Consider the following 25,247-nt stretch of genomic DNA (forward strand, 5'->3'; position numbering starts at 1 on the left):
GGAGAAAGTCATGTGGTCAGATGAGACCAAAATAGAACTTTTTGGTCATAATTCCACTAAACGTGTTTGGAGGAAGAAGAATGATGAGTACCATCCCAAGAACACCATCCCTACTGTGAAGCATGGGGGTGGCAGCATCATGCTGTGGGGGTGTTTTCCTGCACATGGGACAGGGCGACTGCACTGTATTAAGGAGAGGATGAACGGGGCCATGTATTGCGAGATTTTGGGGAACAACCTCCTTCCCTCAGTTAGAGCATTGAAGATGGGTTGAGGCTGGGTCTTCCAACATGACAATGACCCGAAACACACAGCCAGGAGAACCAAGGAGTGGCTCTGTAAGAAGCATATCAAGGTTCTGGCGTGGCCTAGCCAGTCTCCAGACCTAAACCCAATAGAGAATCTTTGGAGGTGTTTCTCAGCGACAGGCCAGAAACCTGACTGATCTAGAGAAGATCTGTGTGGAGGAGTGGGCCAAAATCCCTCCTGCAGTGCAAACCTGCTGAAAAACTACAGGAAACCTTTGACCTCTGTAATTGCAAAAAAAGGCTACTGTACCAAATATTAACATTGATTTTCTCAGGTGTTCAAATACTTATTTGCAGCTGTATCATACAAATAAATAGTAAAAAAAAATCATACATTGTGATTTCTGGATTTTTGTATTTTAAGATTATGTCTCTCACAGTGGACATGCACCTACGAGGACAATTTCAGACCCCTCCATGATTTCAAATACTTATTTTCCTCACTGTACAGTATATATAGTGCAATTACAAGTGTTGTATTATATCATATGGTAACTTACAGGCCTATTAATTAGAAATAAAGTCTACATAATGTAAACAATAATTGTCTCGACGAACTTTTTTATCTAGTTAGAAATGAAAGGAGTATTCAAGAAAAATTCAAGTTTTGTAAATCCATTTATTGGAGCTGTGAAAGCACAGATGGATATTTTTGGAACAGCAGTTCAGTTTTTATTTATATTTATCTGTAATAACTGCTAAACATATTCTATTTCTAAGGCATTTTCTATTCAGTAATATCTATTTATTACATGATTGTGAAACATAGGAATATTAATGTTTGTAAATAAATACATCATTTATTGGAGATATTTGAAAGGCTCAGATATAAATTACAGGTCAGTCTTTCAAAAGTGCCAATAAAACAGAACACATACTAGAACAAAAATCATACATATACAACAACAACAAAAAATCTGAAGTAATTACAGTATTGATTTAACATTAATAATACAAAATGCTTTTGAGATAATAAACAGTCGGAGGCTGTTATAATATATACAGTACATTATATTACAAAAGTGCATTTTTCAAGTATCTGTGAACAAAAACCCCAAATAAAGTATTAAAGCGTCCATGAAATCATGGACAATTCTTGTTTATTCTTCTCTTCTCTTCTCTTCTCTTCTCTTCTCTTCTCTTCTCTTCTCTTCTCTTCTCTTCTCTTCTCTTCTCTTCTCTTCTCTTCTCTTCTCTTCTCTTCTCTTCTCTTCTCTTCTCTTCTCTTCTCTTCTCTTCTCTTCTCTGATGGAGAAGCCTCGCCCTGTTTGCTCTTGTTCCAGAAGCGTCTCACAACTTCATGTCGACTCATTGTTGTTTGGACAGTTGATCCGAGAGCCAGTCCAGTCCTTCATATAAGCCTGACCCCTGAACCGCACATGTGGCCTGGACGAACCACTGCGAGAGAGACAGAGAAACACACGTGACCTCACACACCTCCAGCTCCGCGTCTGCATTGAGTCTGTGTGTCACACACTCACCTGTCTTCCTCTCAGCGCGTGTAAACCCAGTCTGTCTGTCAGCTCAGAGACCGCCATGGCTTTGGGTAAATCCTGCTTGTTAGCAAGAACTAACAGAACGGCGTCTCTCATCTCATCCTCCGCCATCATCATATTTAGTTCCTCTGCTGCCGTTTCAATCCTCTCGCGATCACTGCAGTCCACCACGAAGATCACACCCTGAAACACACACACATGGCATCTTGTAAATAAAACCACATTTGGGCAAACCGAGTCACTAAATAGAGATAAAAACTCTGTTACCTTAGCGTTCTGATAGTAATGTCTCCAGAGGCCTCTGATGACCGTCTGACCGCCGACATCCCACACAGTGAAGGAGATGTTCTTATATTCAACGGTCTCCACGTTAAAACCTAGAGAGGAGGAGGATGGCAGATTATGAGTTAGACATGACGTGACCATAAGGGTCAATGAATAAATACGCTTTCCGTTGATGTATGGTTTGTTATGATAGGACAATATCTGGCCGAGATGCAACTATTTGAAAATGTGAAAAGTCTAATATTGAGAAAATCATGACTACACTCTAAAAATGCTGGGTTAAAAACAACACAAGTTGGGTTGAAAATGGACTAACCCAGCAATTGGGTTGTTTTAAGCAAACATGTAACCCAATCACTAGGTTAAAACAACCCAATTTCTGGGTTAGTCCATTTTCAACCCAACTTGTGTTGTTTTTAACCCAGCATTTTTTTAGAGTGTATGATTATGAGTTAGACATGACGTGACCTTCACTTAAAATTTTTTTTTTTTATGATCCTGTTCACTTTATTTAAGCAATTCATCTTGATTTAACACAATTATATCAGGTTTCTGGCTCAAGTGTAATTGATTCATGTTAAACTGACTTAAAACCGTTAGTTTTGAAATAACATGTTTCAATCAAGTAACCCAATCAAACAAGACTTTCACTTCCCATCATGCTTTGCAAAGGGGCTGAGTTTCGGATTCGGAGAGTACATTTTTTAATAAAGTGCTATTTGATGCATTTTAACGAGACTTTTTAATGCTTAATGTTTTGTTATGTTGGTATTTAAAAGTTTGAGTTATGTTAGTGTTTAGTGTAGAGCATGTGCTTGGGGTGAGGATCTGCTAATAACAATTAAAGTTATTTTAATAATAAAAAACATCTACTTTGGGCATGCCATGGATGTAACAAAATCATCTTCTGGCTAGCCAATAAGATCTTGTAAAAGGTTTGGTAAATGTTGTAAAAATAGTATTTCACTAAATAAAAATAATCAATTAAACTGGATTACTTGTTTTTATATTCATTTTAGAATAATTAAATTGAATAGTTTTAGACAAAATTAAGAATGTTAACCTGATTTAACTAAATAGCATTGAATTAACCTTACGTAAAAAACTTAAGTTTACTGAAATAAACCATTTGAATTAAATTCAACATAACCCAATTACGTGGAACCGGTTGACATAAAAAAGTAAGTAAATCCAACGTATCATCTTTTGAGTGTTGGTCATCATAAGGGTCAATGAATAAACAAGCTTACCATTGAAGTATCATTAGTTATGATAGGACAATATCTGGCCGAGATACAACTATTTGAAAATGTGAAAAGTCTAAATATGGAGAAAATCTCCTTTAAAGTTGTTCAAATGAAGTCCTTAGCAATGCATATTACTACGAATAATACATTTTTGATATATTTACATTAGGACATTTAGAAAATATCATCATGGAACATGATCTTTACTTAATATCCTAATGATTTTTGGCATAAAAGAAAAATTTATCATTTTAACCCATGCAATGTATTGTTGGCTATTGCCACAAATATGAGGGACATAGAAAATAATTAACGCAGGAATTTATGAATTATTCATGTATTGCTTTGAGTTTCTTACCAATAGTTGGAATAGATGAGACAACTTCACCAAGTTTGAGTTTGTAGAGGATTGTCGTTTTCCCTGCTGCATCCAGACCAACTTGGAGAATAAATATTTACATTTATTCCACAATGGAAATGCACAAGATTCAAAAATTCACATATTTATCCAAATTAATACGCATATATTCGCCATAGAGAAATTATAGTTTGTTCAAAAAAGAGTAAAGAACATTTTGAGGGGGAAATGTACTCACCCATAAGCAACCTCATCTCCTTTTTCTTCCAGAGACGCGAGAAAATGTTCGAGAAGAAGATTCCCATGTTTAAAAGTGCAGATGAAAAGCTGTTCGCTGTACTCGGTCCAAAACAAACGTCCAGAGGCAGAGGCTCAGATTGCTAGTCTGATGTTGGTGTGTGTGTGTGTGTGTGTGTGTGTGTGTGTGTGTGTGTGTTATATAGGCTTTTTGCTTTCGGTTTGACTGACAGCTCGACACCGCCACTCTCTCACACAAGTCGCGCGCAGTTTCTCTCGCGGCAAATCCAACGCGTTCGAAATGACGTCACGTACTGTATCATTTGAGTAAACAAATCTCGTGACGATGTAAAGTTTAAAATCTCTTCGCTGGATAATGAATTTAGATGAGCTGCTGCACATCTGACGAGGATGTTTCTTCTCTTTTTCAGGCTAAACATAGTCCAGTTTCTGATCCTAGCCGAGTTTCATTTCATATTATATTAGGTTGAAATCACAAAAAATGTGCCTAAATAAAAATCCTCAGGCATTTTTGAGTAAAGGTTGGCCGACCTATTATTGCTGAAGGGTTTTGATGCACAAAATGGTTGTTAAATTAAAAAAAATCGTAGCTGTTTAGCAACATTTAAGACATTCTGTGGAGGAAATGTCACTCTTAATATGATTTTATGTAACCTAGTACAAGTACAAAGTTCAACACACATAATAATAATTATAATAATAATAATAATATATATATATATATATATATATATATATATATATATATATATATATATATATATATATATATATATATATATATTTTTTTTTTGTTATTATTATTATTATTTTTTAAATAGCACATGTATTTATTTGGCACTTTTTAAATTATTCAATGCCACGAGAACAAGAGGTATTAGGTAGATACTCACATTAACATGAAAAAAAAATTCATAAAAAATTCAATAAAAAAATATTTATATATAATTTAAAGTCATTTATAAAATATGAGAACTTTGGTTTGCCTTGAGTCCACTTATTTTTATTTATATGGTATTTTCTTAATAAAATAAATAACTGTGTACTATGTTGTTCTTTAATATGTTGAGTATAAAAAGCACATAAAATACAAAAATGTCCATCATAAACTTTGTATTTATTTTCTAAATCTCTCCAAACTAATTTTGAGTAAATACAGTGAAAAAAACAGATGCAAAATAGATTGTTTTTAAATATTAAATATTTCCCAAACACGCCTAGCATGATGAATCCTGTGAAGTAAGACACCTCCTTCATTTAGCTATTAACACAAAGCTTATTTGGCGATTTCCCATGCTTTGACCTGAGAGATATGACCAAATAAACAATACCAAAATAATCTTTGTTTGGACACGTGATACAGCACGTGACGTCATTTCGAACGCGTTGGATTTGCAACGAGAGAAACTGCGCGCGACTTGTGTGAGAGTGGCGGTGTCGAGCTGTCAATCAAACCGAAAGCAAAAAGCCTATATAAACACTCTCACACACACACCGTCCTCACACTAGCAGTCTGAGCCTCGTCCTCTGAACATCTATTTTCACTAAAACAGCTTTTCATTTGCACTTAAAAAAAAAAAATGGGCGTCTTCTTCTCGAACATTTTCTCACGGCTCTTTGACAAAAAAGAGATGAGGTTACTTATGGGTGAGTACTTTTTTTATTTCTCGAAAATGTATGTTTTTTTTTTAATTCTTATTCAATTTTGAACAAATATTGCTCTAGTGCATATAATTGATACGTGAAATGTAATAAAATACTCCAATTATGAATCTTGTGCATTTTCATAATGTAATAAATGTAAATATTTCTCCTCCAAGTTGGTCTGGATGCCGCAGGGAAGACGACAGTCCTCTACAAACTCAAACTTGGTGAAGTTGTCACAACCATTCCAACTCTAGGTAAGAAACTTCAGGTCAAACACATGTTTTAATGCTTCAGATCAAATGTATTATCATATTTCCTAATGACTGAGAGTCTGATTCTCTGTAGGTTTTAATGTGGAGACCGTTGAATATAAGAACATCTCCTTCACTGTGTGGGACGTCGGCGGTCAGGACATTATCAGACGCCTCTGGAGACATTACTATCACAACACTAAGGTAATGATCAGGTCAGAGGTGGACAAAGTACACAACTCTATTACTTGAGTAAAAGTAAAAGTACTACTGGTCAAATATTACTCCTTTACAAGTGAAAGTTCTAAAAACAGATTTTTACTTAAGTAAAAGTACAGAAGTATTTGTTTTTAAATGTACTAAAGTATCAAAAGTACATTTTCATTTGTATGTCAATGCATTATTTTATTATTGTTGCATTGTTGTATAAATGCCATTATGGTGGTTTAAGCCAGTCAGTGATGCTCTATCCGACATGCTAGCATACGACTACCTTAAACTCATTTCACAGACATCCCAACCTGCAAAATGTCATTTCATTTCATTTCAGGGAATGCATGTACCCTATACTCTGATACGCATCCGATATTCTCCCAACTGTTTACTCTTCTCTTTCTCCCAGACATTTAATTTTTTTTACATTTTATGAGACATGCATCAAGTGTATACCAACGAAACTAATCTTTAATCTTTTGAGAAAACTGAAACACACTTTTTAAGTATGGCCATGGGTGCACACACTGTGCCAAGGAACCGTCTTCTTCCATTTTGCTATAAACTGATCAGTGTTCAAAAAATTGTTAGGAAACTTCACATGACCCTACATGAGTGATTACTGATAGGCTGTCTGCAAAAAAAACAAAACAAAAAAAAAAACACCTTTTAAAGAAGAAAAAAAAATCATCCACTGACTTTCAAAGCTGCTACAGAAACAACTTTCGTCTTCGAGGACCTTGATAGAAATGTAGTGGAGTAAAAAGTACGATATTTGCCTTTCAAATGTAGTGAAGTCAAAGTAAAAGTATCCCTAAAAAATAATACTTCAGTAAAGTACAGATACTCAAAAAGTGTACTTAAGTACAGTACTCAAGTAAATGTACTTAGTTACTGTCCACCTCTGGATCAGGTGTTCAGGTCAATATGTAATATATTATTATATCACTTCAAATCTAACCAGCTGCTTTATGAAATGCACTGAACAAAGTGTGTGTGTGTGTGTGTGTGTGTGTGTGTGTGTGTGTGTGTGTGTGTGTGTGTGTGTGTGTGTGTGTGTGTGTGTGTGTGTGTGTGTGATTCAGGGTCTGATCTTTGTGGTGGACGCCAGTGATCGTGAGAGGATTGAAACGGCAGCAGAGGAACTAAAAATGATGGTAAGTCGTCCATGATCTGAGTATATCATCAGATTATTTACCCCTCTGGTGTTGTTTGAAATGACCTTTTTTACCTCAATTAAATTATTGTACTATATTTTAGTCAGATAATATTTTTTATTTAATGTGGTAAATTATGCTTATGAGCAATTCTGTAATTACAAAATAAAACCGGAGGGTTACGCGGGTCCTGGTTAAAATCGCTTATTTCTCTGGATTTAAACATTCTTGGGAACATTTGGGATAATGTAAGTACACAAGTCAACTAAATATATATATAAAACACTGCTCTAGTGGCTTTTGAGTATTTCAATCTAAAAATCTTACATATTGTGCCTTTAACTTTTTGAAATGACCTTTTTTACCTCAATGAAATGATTGTACTATATTTTAGTCAGATAATATTTTTTATTTAATGTTTTTATGGGATTTTAATGGTAAATTATGTTTATGAGCAATTCTGTAATTGGAGATACATTTTGCATGTCAAAAAGTTAAAGGCACAATATGTAAGATTTTTAGATTGAAATACTCAAAAGCCACTAGAACAGTGTTATATATATATATTTAGTTGACTTGTGTACTTACATTATCCCAAATGTTCCCAAGAATGTTTAAATCCAGAGAAATAAGCGATTTTAACCAGGACCCGCGTAACCCTCCGGTTTTATTTTGTAGAAACCATGGAAACACCAAAGCCGCTTTAATATCTGGTGTGTTTTATTAGACACGGTTTGGATCATTCATGGACAGAAACTGATCATTGTTCTCCAGCTCAACACAGTTAGTCTGATTGTTTAAATCTGGTGTTCTTGATTTACCGGACATATTTTTATAGGATAAAAGTTCTTTTTTTAAAGAATTTAATGTTGTATAATTAGAAAAATGACTATTTAGGGCTTTTATAAATAACAAAAATGAAATATTACCAAAAGTAATGTCAAATATAATGATACATAATGGAAAAAATACAATTCGGACAACAAGAAATCATGATTTTCAGCAATATAAGACACTTTTTACAGAAAATATCTTATGACATCTTGTGATCCTTGACAATGAGTAACAAATAATTAAAATAATTAAAAATATAACCATTTAAAAAAATGTCAAACTTAAACTTTGGAGCACAGACGGAAGTTTGGTCTCTTTTTAAAGACAACGCTTTGCAGATTATTGCTGAAGTGAAGAAAAGTTATACAATTTTAAATTTATTGTTATGAAAAATGCACAAAAATACCATTTTCAATTTTTATATGAAATGTATATTTTCCAAAACACGTTTTACTCAAACTGTGGGGGGAAAATTCACGAAAATAGCGAAATAAAAGAGCTGTGTTCCAAATTTGAGGTTGATATCTCAAAAAATGAGCTTTCAGTCAGATTTTGTGTGTGTGCAGTACCAAACGCTTCCACTAGAGGAAATTCGCCTCCCATTCATTTCCATTTACCCTTTTCCAATCATGTCTATGATTGTTTTTTGTGTGTTCACACAGCAAGTGCCAAAACCTTTATCAAGTTTCATACCATTCCGATAAAAAAATGAATTTTTCGGTCAAAAATGACTGAACAGTACCAGAGGGTTACACCAGCTCAGTATAATCACAGTCTCCATCTAATATTGTGTTCATGCCTAAATCCATCTGACCCTTTTCAGCTGGCGGAGGATGAGATGAGAGACGCCGTTCTGTTAGTTCTTGCTAACAAGCAGGATTTACCCAAAGCCATGGCGGTCTCTGAGCTGACAGACAGACTGGGTTTACACGCGCTGAGAGGAAGACAGGTGAGTGTGTGACACACAGACTCAATGCAGACGCGGAGCTGGAGGTGTGTGAGGTCACGTGTGTTTCTCTGTCTCTCTCGCAGTGGTTCGTCCAGGCCACATGTGCGGTTCAGGGGTCAGGCTTATATGAAGGACTGGACTGGCTCTCGGATCAACTGTCCAAACGATGAAACACTACAGAAGAAAATACACTACATCATTACTGACTGTATATATCTCCAGATCGGTTTTATTTTGAGATATTCATGGGATATTGGTAAACATTTTTATATATAATTCTAATGCACTGTATATTTGACTTACCACTGTAAAGACATTTTTAAATAATTTTTGTACTGCCTTCAATATGTGCCTTTCAAACATCTTCAATAAATTTTGTATTTATTTACAAACTTTTGTTATCAATTAAAAACTGTGGTACCAATGACCACAGTACCGATCAATAACAGAAATAATGATCAAAATATAGCTGCAAGCAGCAATTATCGGGCAAAGCACAACAGAAGCAAACAAGGAAGCGAATGAGTAAAGACATTTGGAGACAATTTTAAACAAAAAGGTTGAAAACCCCCATAAAAACATTGAGTTGTACAGAGCCAATTAAATTTTTTGTTTAATTATAGCGCCCCCAAGTGGAGCAGTCCCACCACCTTTTGTGTGTGTCCTCAGAGTGCCCCCATACATAAGCGTGTCAAATTTGGTGAAAATATCTCATTTTGTTTAGGAGTTATAGACATTTGTAATTATGAGCATATAAAAAATAACCCACACCTGACTTTGATTGCATTTTTTTGCCACTTACTATCAAAAATTTGACATTTGACCTTATGCATATATATTCAGGTTTTCCTACATTGGTTTCGTCTCGATCAGACTCGCTAAATCACAACGTTGAACAAACCATAAGGCGAAACCTAGCATGTTTGGTATCGTTGGACTCGGCAAGGATTCAGAAATCTATGGATGTGTCCCGTGAAAATAAATCAACCACATCCAAAGTTATAAACATATGAATATTTGATCTCGAAACTTCTCAGGGCATTGTGCCGATGACCAAGTTTTGTAACAATACGCTAATGCGTTCATGAAATACAGCATTTTACTACAAAAATGAAAATGGCTGATGCCCAAAATGGCCGATGTGGAAAAATTGGATATAATTCGCCTCAGCATGCCGCCCCAAAACTACAGAGACCACTTTTCTAAATGCAAACCGTTCAGAAGTTACAAGCAAAAATTTAATTTTTTCGTATCTCCGAACCAGTAGGTGGCGCTGTGCCGAAACACAGCATGTAGCCTCAGGTTATGCTTGTGATGACATGTACTAAGTTTGGCTAGAATACGATGAAGTGTTGCAGAGACACAGCCTTATGTCTATTTTCACAAGCACTGTGTAAAATTTGTTTGCGTGTTTTTCAAAAACACTGATTAATCGACTTGATTTCCATAAATTTTGTTGCCATTGTCTGAGGATCTGGGTCAATTTTCGTGCAAATCAGATAGAACGTATAGGAGTTCGAAAAAGTAGTTTTTTGGCAGGAAAATTGGCACCATCTAAAACGACGTCACAAGAATTTTGTTTCTAGCCCTTTACGGTTTAAAAATTATTAGCACAAATGCAGGTGCAACTTTGGACAGTTGGTGGCGCTAGAGGGATTGAGTTAGAGACTCCAAATTTGCTAAAGTGACAGTTCATACTGTCCTCTATCAGTGTGCCAGAACTTTCCCGCAAGCGGTACAATGGGCGGCCATAGACTCAAGAGCGGAAGTAGTAGTAGCTTCAAATACCTGGGTGTGAACATCTCCGAGGATCTGACCTGGACTACACACATCCAGACACAGGTGAAAAAAGCCAGGCAAAGACTGTACCACCTGCGCCAGCTGAGGAAATTCAGGGTTTCACCAGCCATCCTGAAAACTTTCTATCGAGGGGCGATAGAAAGTGTCCTGACTCAGTGCATCACAGCGTGGTACGGGAACAGCACCAGTCACGATTCCAAAGCCCTGCAAAGAGTGGTGCGCTTATCCGAGCGCATCTCAGGCTCAGCTCTCCCGTCTCTGCAGGACATCTACACCAAACGCTGCAGAGGTAGAGCTACTAAAATCATCAGAGACATTAATCACCCTGCAAACTCTCACTTCACCCTGCTGCCATCTGGTAAGCGCTTCCGTAGCCTGATGGCAAAGACTGAAAGACTCAGGAGGAGTTTCTTCCCCCAGGCCATCAGACTCCTGAACTCAGTCACGTGACTTCACTTCACCCCCGCACACGCATAAACATCCAGTTTATACATTAACATTCACATACTGCAATTGCACTGCACTTTACGTTCCTATTGTTACTGTGTAACAACCTGTAATAAACCTTGCACATTATACTTCTTTATATATACATATATATATATTTATGTTAACCACTTATTTCTAAGTCTACAGTTTATCTCACTTATCATATCCACTTATTTTTTTTTTATATTTTTTTTATATTTTTATATTTTAATTTTTATATTTTTATTTTTATCTTATTTCCTATTTTTATCTTTTACTTGATTTATTTATAATTCTACTTATGTTAATACTTTTTATTCTAATTTTATTCTATTTCTATTTAATTTCTTGTAACTGTTATTTGCACTGTCCATGGAGCGGACCTGTTTACATTTCACTGCCAGTTGTATATTGTGTATATAACTGTGTATGTGACAAATAAAACTCTTGAATCTAGTAGTAAAAGAAGAAGAATAACGCCAACGATTGGAAAATCCCAAATTCAGTTTCTCAGAAAATTTTAATATTACTTAAGACCAATACAAAGAAAGGATTTTTTGGAAATCTTGGCCAACTGAAAAGTATGAACATGAAAAGTATGAGCATGTACATCACTCAATACTTAGTTGGGGCTCCTTTTGCCTGAATTACTGCAGCAATGCGGCGTGGCATGAGGAGATCAGTCTGTGGCTCTGCTCAGGTGTTATGAGAGCCCAGGTTGCTCTGATAGTGGCCTTCAGCTCTTCTGTATCATTGGGTCTGGCCTATCGCATCTTCCTCTTCACAATACCCCATAGATTTTCTATGGGGTTAAGGTCAGGCGAGTTTGCTGGCCAATTAAGAACAGGGATACCATGGTCCTTAAAGCAGGCACTGGTTGCTTTGGCACTGTGTGCAGGTGCCAAGTCCTGTTTGAAAATGCATCTCCATAAAGTTGGTCAGCAGCAGGAAGTATGAAGTGCTCTAAAACTTCCTGGTATACGGCTGCGTTGACCTTGGACCTCAGAAAACACAGTGGACCAACACCAGCAGATGACATGGCACCCCAAACCATCACTGACTGTGGAAACTTTACTCTGGACTTCAAGCAACGTGGATTGTGTGTCTCTCCTCTCTTCCTCCAGACTCTGGGACCCTGATTTCCAAAGGAAATGCAAAATTTACTTTCATCAGAGAACATAACTTTGGACCCCTCAGCAGCAGTCCAGTCCTTTTTGTCTTTAGCCCAGGCGAGACGCTTCTGACGCTGTCTGTTGTTCAAGAGTGGCTCGACACAAGGAATGCGACAGCTGAAACCCATGTCTTGCATACGTCAGTGTGTAGTGGTTCTTGAAGCACTGACTCCAGCTGCAGTCCACTCTTTGTGAATCTCCCCCACATTTTTGAATGGGTTTTGTTTCACAATCCTCTCCAGGGTGCGGTTATCCCTATTGCTTGTACACTTTTTTCTACCACATCTTTTCCTTCCCTTCGCCTCTCTATTAATGTGCTTGGACACAGAGCTCTGTGAACAGCCAGCCTCTTTTGCAATGACCTTTTGTGTCTTGCCCTCCTTGTGCAAGGTGTCAATGGTCGTCTTTTGGACAACTGTCAAGTCAGAGTGTGGCACCAGGTGTCTTTAATATTGAACCTTTTCACAATATTCAAATTTTCTGAGATACTGAATTTGGGATTTTCCTTAGTTGTCAGTTATAATCATCAAAATTAAAAGAAATAAACATTTGAAATATATCAGTCTGTGTGTAATGAATGAATATAATATACAAGTTTCACTTTCTGAATGGAATTAGTGAAATAAATCAACTTTTTGAGGATATTCTAATTATATGACCAGTGTCTGTATATATAGGCCTATATCTGGCACCAATATGTTAGAATCAGATCCTTTAAAGGGATAGTTCACCCAAAAATAAAATTTCCGTTTAAGGGTGTACATGGTCTCAACAATGCTTAAGTAGGTGGTACGTGTCAAAGTAACATCCACATGGATGGAGGACCCAAGGTTTCCCAGCAGAACATTGCCCAAATCATCACTGCCTCCGCCAGCTTGCCTTCTTCCTATAGTGCACCTGGTGTCATGTGTTCCCCAGGCCACGCACACGCACCCGGCCATCCACGTGATGTAAAAGAACACGTGATTCATCAGATCCTTCTTCCATTGCTCCGTGGTCCAGTTCTGATGCTCACGTGCCACTGTTGGCGCTTTCGGCGGTGGACAGGGGTCAGGCAGGCAAGGCAAGTTTATTTATATAGCACATTTCATACACAGTGGCAATTCAAAGTGCTTTACACAGAAATTAAATTCAAATATTCGTAAGTGAATTAAAACAGTTATAATTGGAATAGAAAATAAATAAAAAATAAAGATGAAATCCCCTATCTAGGGTGGAAGAAAATGGAGAGTCAGGTTTACTTTAAAACTTTGCAACTTCCCCATATTGGCTGTCTGCTTCTGTGGTTTTTCCCCTCTAGCGTCCGCGCGCTAATAATCTGTCGGACATCTCCGTTCAGATCTGAGCAACTTACCCAAGGCCAGCCGGGCGGACGCTCGCAATAGCGCCGTGTAATTACCCTTGATATCCAACCAAAGGCAGACACCTCAAGTGCCCTATTTTTGGACTCCCGGTCCTTAGACTCCCAGGTCTAATTAATTCGCTAATGAATCTGTCGGACGTCTCCGTACTGATCTGATCTCTTCACTCCCAATAGTGTCCTCTCTTATTGGCTCTCAATAGCCCAAAACCGGCTCACAGCACGGCCTCCTCGCCCACGTGATATCTCAAAATTAAACATTTTAATCACGTTGCATTTACCACAGAATCAGTCATCCACCTATGGTTTATCCACCCCACTTATTAATCGCTCCCCGTCTCTCAACCTCTTCCATCCAGACAGCCTTAAAGGGGCTATATGCAACTTTTTCCCCAAAATAAACGTAACAATAGCCTTTTTATTTGACCATTTATGACTCAAACATCTCCTGATGAGCATACTGACACCTTGTCCGCTCACAGTGGGTGCACCTATAAGCCTGTATCCTATTTTTCCTATTTTCTGGCGGGTCGTCTTTTCCCGCGCTGTCTGCGGATGTGACGTCACCACCGCTGCGAGAGCGAGCAGAAAATGAGAGCAGTTCTGTTTTTTGGCCACAGGTGTCAGTCGCGAGTTTAAATTTCAGAAAAACGCATATAGCCCCTTTAACAAAATAAAAAATATTGAAAGATCAAAATAAAGAGTATAATTAAAACTAAAAATAAAAACAGGGTTAAATTGAAACATATAAAATTCAAATGCAAGCAGTTCGGACAAAGCACGTACAGTGGCACAGCTCATTCAGTAAATGCACAGCTGAACAGATGTGTTTTGAGTCTGGATTTGAAAGTGGCTACTGTTGGAGCACATCTGATCTGTTCAGGAAGCTGGTTCCAGCTACGGCTGGCATAATAGCTAAACGTAGACTCTCCTTGCTTTGAGTGAACCCTTGGTATTTCTAATGGACTTGATCCTGATGATCTGAGAGATAGGTTGGGTTTGTACTTAATCAGCATATCTGCAATGTATTGAGGTCCTAGGTCATTTAGTGATTTATATACAAGTAATAGCACTTTAAAATCTATTCTAAATGTAACTGGGAGCCAGTGTAAAGATCTGAGGACTGGTGTGATATGGTCATATTTTCTGGTTCTGCTCAGGATCCTGGCAGCAGCGTTCTGTATGAGCTGCAGCTGTCTAATGGTCTTTTTGGGAAGGCCGGTGAGGAGACCATTACAATAATCCACCCTGCTGGTGATAAAAGCATGAACGAGTTTCTCTAAGTCTTGCCTGGAAACAAAGCATCTAGTTCTTGCAATATTTTTTAGATGATAGTAAGCTGATTTAGTTATTGCTTTGACATGACTACTGAAACTCAGGTCTGACTCTAAAATCACACCAAGATTCCTGACTTGATTTTTTGATATTAGACCTTTAGCCTCAAGATATGCGTTCACCTTGAGAATTTCATCTTTGTCACCAAAAATAGTGATTTCAGTTTTGTCTTTGTTTAACTGAAGAAAGTTTTGGCACATCCAACTGTTAACTTCATCAATCCATTTACATAGAGAGTCAATGGGGCTGTAGTCATTAGGTGATAGGGCTAAGTAGATCTGGGTGTCGTCAGCATAGCTGTGGTAAGCCATTTTGTTCTCTCTCATTATTTGGCTGAGTGGCAGCATGTTACAGGTTGAATAGGAGTGGTGCAAGAATTGACCCTTGTGGGACTCCGCATGTCATGGATGTCCACTCAGACTTATGGTCACCTATACTCACATAATAACCTCTCCCTTCTAAGTATGACCTGAACCATTTGAGGACCATTCCAGAAAGCCCAACCCAATTTTCTAGCCTGTCAAGAAGTATGTTGTGGTCAATAGTGTCGAATGCAGCACTGAGGTCCAGTAGTACCAGAATTGATGTTTTGCCTGTATCTATATTGAGGCAAGAATTTGTTCAGCTGACTGAAAACAACTTTTTCAATAATCTTGCCTATGAAGGGGAGATTTGAGATTGGTCTGTAGTTGCTCAGTATGGAGTTATCCAGATTTCCCTTTTTCAGGAGAGGCTTAACTACTGCGGTTTTGAGGAAGTTTGGAAAAGTCCCAGAAAGAAGTGAGGCGTTTACCACTTCTAGGAGATCTGCTTCTAAACAGTCAAACACACGTTTGAAAAAAGAAGTGGGGAGTGTGTCAAGGGCGCAGGTTGATGTTTTAAGGTGCTGTACCGTTTCTTCTAGAATTTTACCATCAATTGCTTCGAAATCAGTCATAGTAACTTTCTGAGGTTGTGGTCTCATCTGACTCTCTGTCAGCATGGGCACTGGTCAGCGGCTGTGCCGCCCCATACACAACAAACTGAGATGCTCTGTGTATTCTGACAGCTTTCTATCAGAACCAGCATTAACGTCTTGAGCAGTTTGAGCTACAGTAGCTCGTCTGTTTGATCGGCCCACACGGGCCAGCCTTCACTCCACACGTGCATCAATGAGCCTCGGCCGCCCATGACCCTGTGGCCGGTTCTCCACTGGTCCTCCATGACCCTGTGGCCGGTTCTCCACTGGTCCTCCATGACCCTGTGGCCGGTTCTCCACTGGTCCTTCATGACCCTGTGGCCGGTTCTCCACTGGTCCTTCATGACCCTGTGGCCGGTTCTCCACTGGTCCTCCATGACCCTGTGGCCGGTTCTCCACTGGTCCTCCATGACCCTGTGGCCGGTTCTCCACTGGTCCTCCATGACCCTGTGGCCGGTTCTCCACTGGTCCTTCATGACCCTGTGGCCGGTTCTCCACTGGTCCTTCATGACCCTGTGGCCGGTTCTCCACTGGTCCTCCATGATCCTGTGGCCGGTTCTCCACTGGTCCTTCATGACCCTGTGGCCGGTTCTCCACTGGTCCTCCATGACCCTGTGGCCGGTTCTCCACTGGTCCTCCATGACCCTGTGGCCGGTTCTCCACTGGTCCTTCATGACCCTGTGGCTGGTTCTCCACTGGTCCTTCATGACCCTGTGGCCGGTTCTCCACTGGTCCTCCATGACCCTGTGGCCGGTTCTCCACTGGTCCTTCATGACCCTGTGGCCGGTTCTCCACTGGTCCTCCATGACCCTGTGGCCGGTTCTCCACTGGTCCTCCATGACCCTGTGGCCGGTTCTCCACTGGTCCTCCATGACCCTGTGGCCGGTTCTCCACTGGTCCTCCATGACCCTGTGGCCGGTTCTCCACTGGTCCTTCATGACCCTGTGGCCGGTTCTCCACTGGTCCTTCATGACCCTGTGGCCGGTTCTCCACTGGTCCTCCATGACCCTGTGGCCGGTTCTCCACTGGTCCTCCATGACCCTGTGGCCGGTTCTCCACTGGTCCTCCATGATCCTGTGGCCGGTTCTCCACTGGTCCTCCATGATCCTGTGGCCGGTTCTCCACTGGTCCTCCATGACCCTGTGGCCGGTTCTCCACTGGTCCTCCATGAGCCTGTGGCCGGTTCTCCACTGGTCCTTCATGACCCTGTGGCCGGTTCTCCACTGGTCCTCCATGACCCTGTGGCCGGTTCTCCACTGGTCCTTCATGACCCTGTGGCCGGTTCTCCACTGGTCCTCCATGACCCTGTGGCCGGTTCTCCACTGGTCCTCCATGAGCCTGTGGCCGGTTCTCCACTGGTCCTCCATGACCCTGTGGCCGGTTCTCCACTGGTCCTCCATGACCCTGTGGCCGGTTCTCCACTGGTCCTCCATGATCCTGTGGCCGGTTCTCCACTGGTCCTCCATGATCCTGTGGCCGGTTCTCCACTGGTCCTCCATGACCCTGTGGCCGGTTCTCCACTGGTCCTCCATGACCCTGTGGCCGGTTCTCCACTGTTCCTCCATGACCCTGTGGCCGGTTCTCCACTGGTCCTCCATGACCCTGTGGCCGGTTCTCCACTGGTCCTTCACAATCTGGCCCTTGTCAAACTCACTCAAATCCTTACGCTTGCCCATTTTTCCTGCTTACACATCAACTCTGAGGAGAAAATGTTCACTTGCTGCCTAATATATCCCACCCACTAACAGCTGATGAAGATCATCAGTGTTGTTCACTTCACCTGTCATTATGTTATGCCTGATCGGTGTATATATACAGTATATTCTAGTTCAATTACAAGAATTGTATTTTAAAATATAATGTCTTTTCATATGGTAACTTATTAATTAGAAGATGATTTAATTTGAAGATGGCATAAGGTTGTGTTCAAAGTTTGGTAATGTAGCTAAAAATGACAAATGGTTAGTAAATTTCTCAAAAATGTCAGCTTTCCATTTTTCAAATACAGTGAAAGGAGCATTCAAGACTATTTGTTTTGTAAATGCATCATTTATTGGAGCTGTGAAAGCCCAGATGAATATTTTTGGAACAGCAGTTCAGTTTTTATATTTATCTGTAATAACTACAAAACATCCTATTTCTCATGCATTTTCTATTCAGTAATATCTATTTATTACATGATTGTGAAACATAGGAATCTTAATGTTTGTAAATAAATACATCATTTATTGGAGATATTTGAAAGGCTCAGATATAAATTACAGGTCAATCTTTCAAAAGTGCAAATAAAACAGAACACATACATATACAACACAAATTCAGAAGTAATTACAGTATTGATTTAACATTAATAATACAAAATGCTTTTGAGATAATAAACAGTCGGAGGCTGTTATAATATATACAGTACATTATATTACAAAAGTGCATTTTTCAAGTATCTGTGAACAAAAACCCCAAATAAAGTATTAAAGTGTCCATGAAATCATGGACAATTCTTGTTTATTCTTCTCTTCTCTTCTCTTCTCTTCTCTTCTCTTCTCTTCTCTTCTCTTCTCTTCTCTTCTCTTCTCTTCTCTTCTCTTCTCTTCTCTTCTCTTCTCTTCTCTTCTCTTCTCTCCTGTCGACTCATTGTTGTTTGGACAGTTGATCCGAGAGCCAGTCCAGTCCTTCATATAAGCCTGACCCCTGAACCGCACATGTGGCCTGGACGAACCACTGCGAGAGAGACAGAGAAACACACGTGACCTCACACACCTCCAGCTCCGCGTCTGCATTGAGTCTGTGTGTCACACACTCACCTGTCTTCCTCTCAGCGCGTGTAAACCCAGTCTGTCTGTCAGCTCAGAGACCGCCATGGCTTTGGGTAAATCCTGCTTGTTAGCAAGAACTAACAGAACGGCGTCTCTCATCTCATCCTCCGCCATCATCATATTTAGTTCCTCTGCTGCCGTTTCAATCCTCTCGCGATCACTGCAGTCCACCACGAAGATCACACCCTGAAACACACACACATGGCATCTTGTAAATAAAACCACATTTGGGCAAACCGAGTCACTAAATAGAGATAAAAACTCTGTTACCTTAGCGTTCTGATAGTAATGTCTCCAGAGGCCTCTGATGACCGTCTGACCGCCGACATCCCACACAGTGAAGGAGATGTTCTTATATTCAACGGTCTCCACGTTAAAACCTAGAGAGGAGGAGGATGGCAGATTATGAGTTAGACATGACGTGACCATAAGGGTCAATGAATAAATACACTTTCTGTTGATGTATGGTTTGTTATGATAGGACAATATCTGGCCGAGATACAACTATTTGAAAATGTGAAAAGTCTAATATTGAGAAAATCATGACTACACTCTAAAAATGCTGGGTTAAAAACAACACAAGTTAGGTTGAAAATGGACTAACCCAGCAATTGGGTTGTTTTAAGCAAACATGTAACCCAATCACTAGGTTAAAACAACCCAATTTCTGGGTTAGTCCATTTTCAACCCAACTTGTGTTGTTTTTAACCCAGCATTTTTTTAGAGTGTATGATTATGAGTTAGACATGACGTGACCTTCACTTAAAATTTTTTTTTTTTTATGATCCTGTTCACTTTATTTAAGCAATTCATCTTGATTTAACACAATTATATCAGGTTTCTGGCTCAAGTGTAATTGATTCATGTTAAACTGACTTAAAACCGTTAGTCTTTGACATAACTTTGATGTTTTCATTTTGAAATAACATGTTTCAATCAAGTAACCCAATCAAACAAGACTTTCACTTCCCATCATGCTTTGCAAAGGGGCTGAGTTTCGGATTCGGAGAGTAAATGTTTTAATAAAGTGCTATTTGATGCATTTTAACGAGACTTTTTAATGCTTAATGTTTTGTTATGTTGGTATTTAAAAGTTTGAGTTATGTTAGTGTTTAGTGTAGAGCATGTGCTTGGGGTGAGGATCTGCTAATAACAATTAAAGTTATTTTAATAATAAAAAACATCTACTTTGGGCATGCCGTGGATGTAACAAAATCATCTTCTGGCTAGCCAATAAGATCTTGTAAAAGGTTTGGTAAATGTTGTAAAAATAGTATTTCACTAAATAAAAATAATCAATTAAACTGGATTACTATTTTTATATTCATTTTAGAATAATTAAATTGAATAGTTTTAGACAAAATTAAGAATGTTAACCTGATTTAACTAAATAGCATTGAATTAACCTTACGTAAAAAACTTAAGTTTACTGAAATAAACCATTTGAATTAAATTCAACATAACCCAATTACGTGGAACCGGTTGACATAAAAAAAGTAAGTAAATCCAACGTATCATTTTTTGAGTGTTGGTCATAAGGGTCAATGAATAAACAAGCTTTCCATTGAAGTATCATTAGTTATGATAGGACAATATCTGGCCGAGATACAACTATTTGAAAATGTGAAAAGTCTAAATATGGAGAAAATCTCCTTTAAAGTTGTTCAAATGAAGTCCTTAGCAATGCATATTACTACTAATAATACATTTTTGATATATTTACATTAGGACATTTAGAAAATATTATCATGGAACATGATCTTTACTTAATATCCTAATGATTTTTGGCATAAAAGAAAAATGTATAATTTTGACCCATGCAATGTATTGTTGGCTATTGCCACAAATATGAGGGACATAGAAAATAATTAACGCAGGAATTTATGAATTATTCATGTATTGCTTTGAGTTTCTTACCAATAGTTGGAATAGATGAGACAACTTCACCAAGTTTGAGTTTGTAGAGGATTGTCGTTTTCCCTGCTGCATCCAGACCAACTTGGAGAAGAAATATTTACATTTATTCCACAATGGAAATGCACAAGATTCAAAAATTCACATATTTATCCAAATTAATACGCATATATTCGCCATAGAGAAATTATAGTTTGTTCAAAAAAGAGTAAAGAACATTTTGAGGGGGAAATGTACTCACCCATAAGCAACCTCATCTCCTTTTTCTTCCAGAGACGCGAGAAAATGTTCGAGAAGAAGATTCCCATGTTTAAAAGTGCAGATGAAAAGCTGTTCGCTGTACTCGGTCCAAAACAAACGTCCAGAGGCAGAGGCTCAGATTGCTAGTCTGATGTTGGTGTGTGTGTGTGTGTGTGTGTGTGAGAGAGTGTTTATATAGTCTTTTTGCTTTCGGTTTGACTGACAGCTCGACACCGCCACTCTCTCACACAAGTCGCGCGCAGTTTCTCTCGCGGCAAATCCAACGCGTTCGAAATGACGTCACGTACTGTATAATTTGAGTAAACAAATCTCGTGACGATGTAAAGTTTAAAATGTCTTCGCTGGATAATGAATTTAGATGAGCTGCTGCACATCTGACGAGGATGTTTCTTCTCTTTTTCAGGCTAAACATAGCCCAGTTTCTGAAGTCTAGCCGAGTTTCATTTCATATTATATTAGGTTGAAATCACAAAAAATGTGCCTAAATAAAAATCCTCAGGCATTTTTGAGTAAAGGTTGGCCGACCTATTATTGCTGAAGGGTTTTGATGCACAAAATGGTTGTTAAATTAAAAAAAATCGTAGCTGTTTAGCAACATTTAAGACATTCTGTGGAGGAAATGTCACTCTTAATATGATTTTATGTAACCTAGTACAAGTACAAAGTTCAACACACATAATAATAATAATAATAATAATAAATATATATATATATATATATATATATATATATATATATATATATATATATATTTTTTTTTTTTTTTTTTTGTTATTATTATTATAATTTTTTAAATAGCACATGTATTTATTTGGCACTTTTTAAATTATTCAATGCCACGAGAACAAGAGGTATTAGGTAGATACTCACATTAACATGAAAAAAAAAAATCATAAAAAATTCAATAAAAAAATATTTATATATAATTTAAAGTCATTTATAAAATATGAGAACTTTGGTTTGCCTTGAGTCCACTTATTTTTATTTATATGGTATTTTCTTAATAAAATAAATAACTGTGTACTATGTTGTTCTTTAATATGTTGAGTATAAAAAGCACATAAAATACAAAAATGTCCATCATAAACTTTGTATTTATTTTCTAAATCTCTCCAAACTAATTTTGAGTAAATACAGTGAAAAAAACAGATGCAAAATAGATTGTTTTTAAATATTAAATATTTCCCAAACACGCCTAGCATGATGAATCCTGTGAAGTAAGACACCTCCTTCATTTAGCTATTAACACAAAGCTTATTTGGCGATTTCCCATGCTTTGACCTGAGAGATATGACCAAATAAACAATACCAAATTAATCTTTGTTTGGACACGTGATACAGCACGTGACGTCATTTCGAACGCGTTGGATTTGCAACGAGAGAAACTGCGCGCGACTTGTGTGAGAGTGGCGGTGTCGAGCTGTCAATCAAACCGAAAGCAAAAACACTATATAAACACTCTCACACACACACCGTCCTCACACTAGTAGTCTGAGCCTCGTTCTCTGAACATCTATTTTCACTAAAACAGCTTTTCATTTGCACTTAAAAAAAAAAATGGGCGTCTTCTTCTCGAACATTTTCTCACGGCTCTTTGACAAAAAAGAGATGAGGTTACTTATGGGTGAGTACTTTTTTTTATTTCTCGAAAATGTATGTTTTTTTTTAATTCTTATTCAATTTTGAACAAATATTGCTCTAGTGCATATAATTGATACGTGAAATGTAATAAAATACTCCAATTATGAATCTTGTGCATTTTCATAATGTAATAAATGTAAATATTTCTTCTCCAAGTTGGTCTGGATGCCGCAGGGAAGACGACAGTCCTCTACAAACTCAAACTTGGTGAAGTTGTCACAACCATTCCAACTCTAGGTAAGAAACTTCAGGTCAAACACATGTTTTAATGCTTCAGATCAAATGTAGTATCATATTTCCTAATGACTGAGAGTCTGATTCTCTGTAGGTTTTAATGTGGAGACCGTTGAATATAAGAACATCTCCTTCACTGTGTGGGACGTCGGCGGTCAGGACATTATCAGACGCCTCTGGAGACATTACTATCACAACACTAAGGTAATGATCAGGTGTTCAGGTCAATATGTAATATATTATTATATCACTTCAAATCTAACCAGCTGCTTTATGAAATGCACTGAACAAAGTGTGTGTGTGTGTGTGTGTGTGATTCAGGGTCTGATCTTTGTGGTGGACGCCAGTGATCGTGAGAGGATTGAAACGGCAGCAGAGGAACTAAAAATGATGGTAAGTCGTCCATGATCTGAGTATATCATCAGATTATTTACCCCTCTGGTGTTGTTTGAAATGACCTTTTTTACCTCAATTAAATTATTGTACTATATTTTAGTCAGATAATATTTTTTATTTAATGTTTTTATGGGATTTTAATGGTAAATTATGTTTATGAGCAATTCTGTAATTGGAGATACATTTTGCATGTCAAAAAGTTAAAGGCACAATATGTAAGATTTTTAGATTGAAATACTCAAAAGCCACTAGAGCAGTGTTATATATATATATTTAGTTGACTTGTGTACTTACATTATCCCAAATGTTCCCAAGAATGTTTAAATCCAGAGAAATAAGCGATTTTAACCAGGACCCGCGTAACCCTCCGGTTTTATTTTGTAGAAACCATGGAAACACCAAAGCCGCTTTAATATCTGGTGTGTTTTATTAGACACGGTTTGGATCATTAATGGACAGAAACTGATCATTGTTCTCCAGCTCAACACAGTTAGTCTGATTGTTTAAATCTGGTGTTCTTGATTTACCGGACATATTTTTATAGGATAAAAGTTCTTTTTTTAAAGAATTTAATGTTGTATAATTAGAAAAATGACTATTTAGGGCTTTTATAAATAGCAAAAAGGAAATATTACCAAAAGTAATGTCAAATATAATGATACATAATGGAAAAAATACAATTCGGACAACAAGAAATCATGATTTTCAGCAATATAAGACATTTTTTACAGAAAATATCTTATGACATCTTGTGATCCTTGACAATGAGTAACAAATAATTAAAATAATACAAATATAACCATTTAAAAAAATGTCAAACTTAAACTTTGGAGCACAGACTGAAGTTTGGTCTCTTTTTAAAGACAACGCTTTGCAGATTATTGCTGAAGTGAAGAAAAGTTATACAATTTTAAATGTATTGTTATGAAAAATGCACAAAAATACCATTTTCAATTTTTATATGAAATGTATATTTTCCAAAACACGTTTTACTCTAAAACTGTGGGGGGAAAATTCACGAAAATCACAAAATAAAAGAGCTGTGTTCCAAATTTGAGGTTGATATCTCAAAAAATGAGCTTTCAGTCAGATTTTGTGTGTGCGCAGTACCAAACGCTTCCACTAGAGGAAATTCGCCTCCCATTCATTTCCATTTACCCTTTTCGAATCATGTCTATGATTGTTTTTGTGTGTGTTCACACAGCAAGTGCCAAAACCTTTATCAAGTTTCATACCATTCCGATAAAAAAATGAATTTTTCGGTCAAAAATGACTGAACAGTACCAGAGGGTTACACCAGCTCAGTATAATCACAGTCTCCATCTAATATTGTGTTCATGCCTAAATCCATCTGACCCTTTTCAGCTGGCGGAGGATGAGATGAGAGACGCCGTTCTGTTAGTTCTTGCTAACAAGCAGGATTTACCCAAAGCCATGGCGGTCTCTGAGCTGACAGACAGACTGGGTTTACACGCGCTGAGAGGAAGACAGGTGAGTGTGTGACACACAGACTCAATGCAGACGCGGAGCTGGAGGTGTGTGAGGTCACGTGTGTTTCTCTGTCTCTCTCGCAGTGGTTCGTCCAGGCCACATGTGCGGTTCAGGGGTCAGGCTTATATGAAGGACTGGACTGGCTCTCGGATCAACTGTCCAAACGATGAAACACTACAGAAGAAAATACACTACATCATTACTGACTGTATATATCTCCAGATCGGTTTTATTTTGAGATATTCATGGGATATTGGTAAACATCTTTATATATAATTCTAATGCACTGTATATTTAACTTACCACTGTAAAGACATTTTTAAATAATTTTTGTACTGCCTTCAATATGTGCCTTTCAAACATCTTCAATAAATTTTGTATTTATTTACAAACTTTTGTTA

The 25,247-nt window shown here is 37.9% G+C and overlaps 5 protein-coding genes across 5 annotated transcripts in view; 3 read left to right on the forward strand and 2 right to left on the reverse strand.

Annotated features, from left to right (window-relative positions):
- traf3ip2b (TRAF3 interacting protein 2b) overlaps positions 1–25,247 on the forward strand; it is a 1,379,907-nt gene that overhangs the window by 1,201,392 nt on the left and 153,268 nt on the right. The window lies entirely within an intron of this gene.
- Positions 910–4,188, reverse strand: LOC307143043 (ADP-ribosylation factor 4-like). Its single transcript, XM_079844304.1, has 5 exons — positions 3,933–4,188; positions 3,695–3,775; positions 2,072–2,181; positions 1,790–1,987; positions 910–1,706 (listed from the first exon to the last, which is right to left on the reverse strand). The coding sequence occupies exons 1-5, from the start codon at positions 3,997–3,999 to the stop codon at positions 1,617–1,619; spliced, it is 546 nt and encodes a 181-aa protein (XP_079700430.1). The 5' UTR covers positions 4,000–4,188; the 3' UTR covers positions 910–1,616.
- Positions 5,533–9,392, forward strand: LOC307142967 (ADP-ribosylation factor 4-like; the record flags this gene model as incomplete). Its single annotated transcript, XM_079844202.1, has 6 exons — positions 5,533–5,599; positions 5,773–5,853; positions 5,945–6,054; positions 7,149–7,220; positions 8,878–9,003; positions 9,087–9,392. The coding sequence occupies 6 exons, from the start codon at positions 5,533–5,535 to the stop codon at positions 9,171–9,173; spliced, it is 543 nt and encodes a 180-aa protein (XP_079700328.1). The 3' UTR covers positions 9,174–9,392.
- Positions 18,134–21,295, reverse strand: LOC307142738 (ADP-ribosylation factor 4-like). The gene is made up of 5 exons (XM_079843809.1): positions 21,065–21,295; positions 20,827–20,907; positions 19,180–19,289; positions 18,898–19,095; positions 18,134–18,814 (listed from the first exon to the last, which is right to left on the reverse strand). The coding sequence occupies exons 1-5, from the start codon at positions 21,129–21,131 to the stop codon at positions 18,725–18,727; spliced, it is 546 nt and encodes a 181-aa protein (XP_079699935.1). The 5' UTR covers positions 21,132–21,295; the 3' UTR covers positions 18,134–18,724.
- On the forward strand, positions 22,594–25,034 carry LOC307143044 (ADP-ribosylation factor 4-like). Its single transcript, XM_079844305.1, has 6 exons — positions 22,594–22,708; positions 22,882–22,962; positions 23,054–23,163; positions 23,281–23,352; positions 24,721–24,846; positions 24,930–25,034. The coding sequence occupies exons 1-6, from the start codon at positions 22,642–22,644 to the stop codon at positions 25,014–25,016; spliced, it is 543 nt and encodes a 180-aa protein (XP_079700431.1). The 5' UTR covers positions 22,594–22,641; the 3' UTR covers positions 25,017–25,034.

This window comes from Gobio gobio (genome assembly GCF_949357685.1).
Source record: "Gobio gobio genome assembly, chromosome: 19".
In the NCBI taxonomy this organism is placed as follows: Eukaryota; Metazoa; Chordata; class Actinopteri; order Cypriniformes; family Gobionidae; genus Gobio; species Gobio gobio.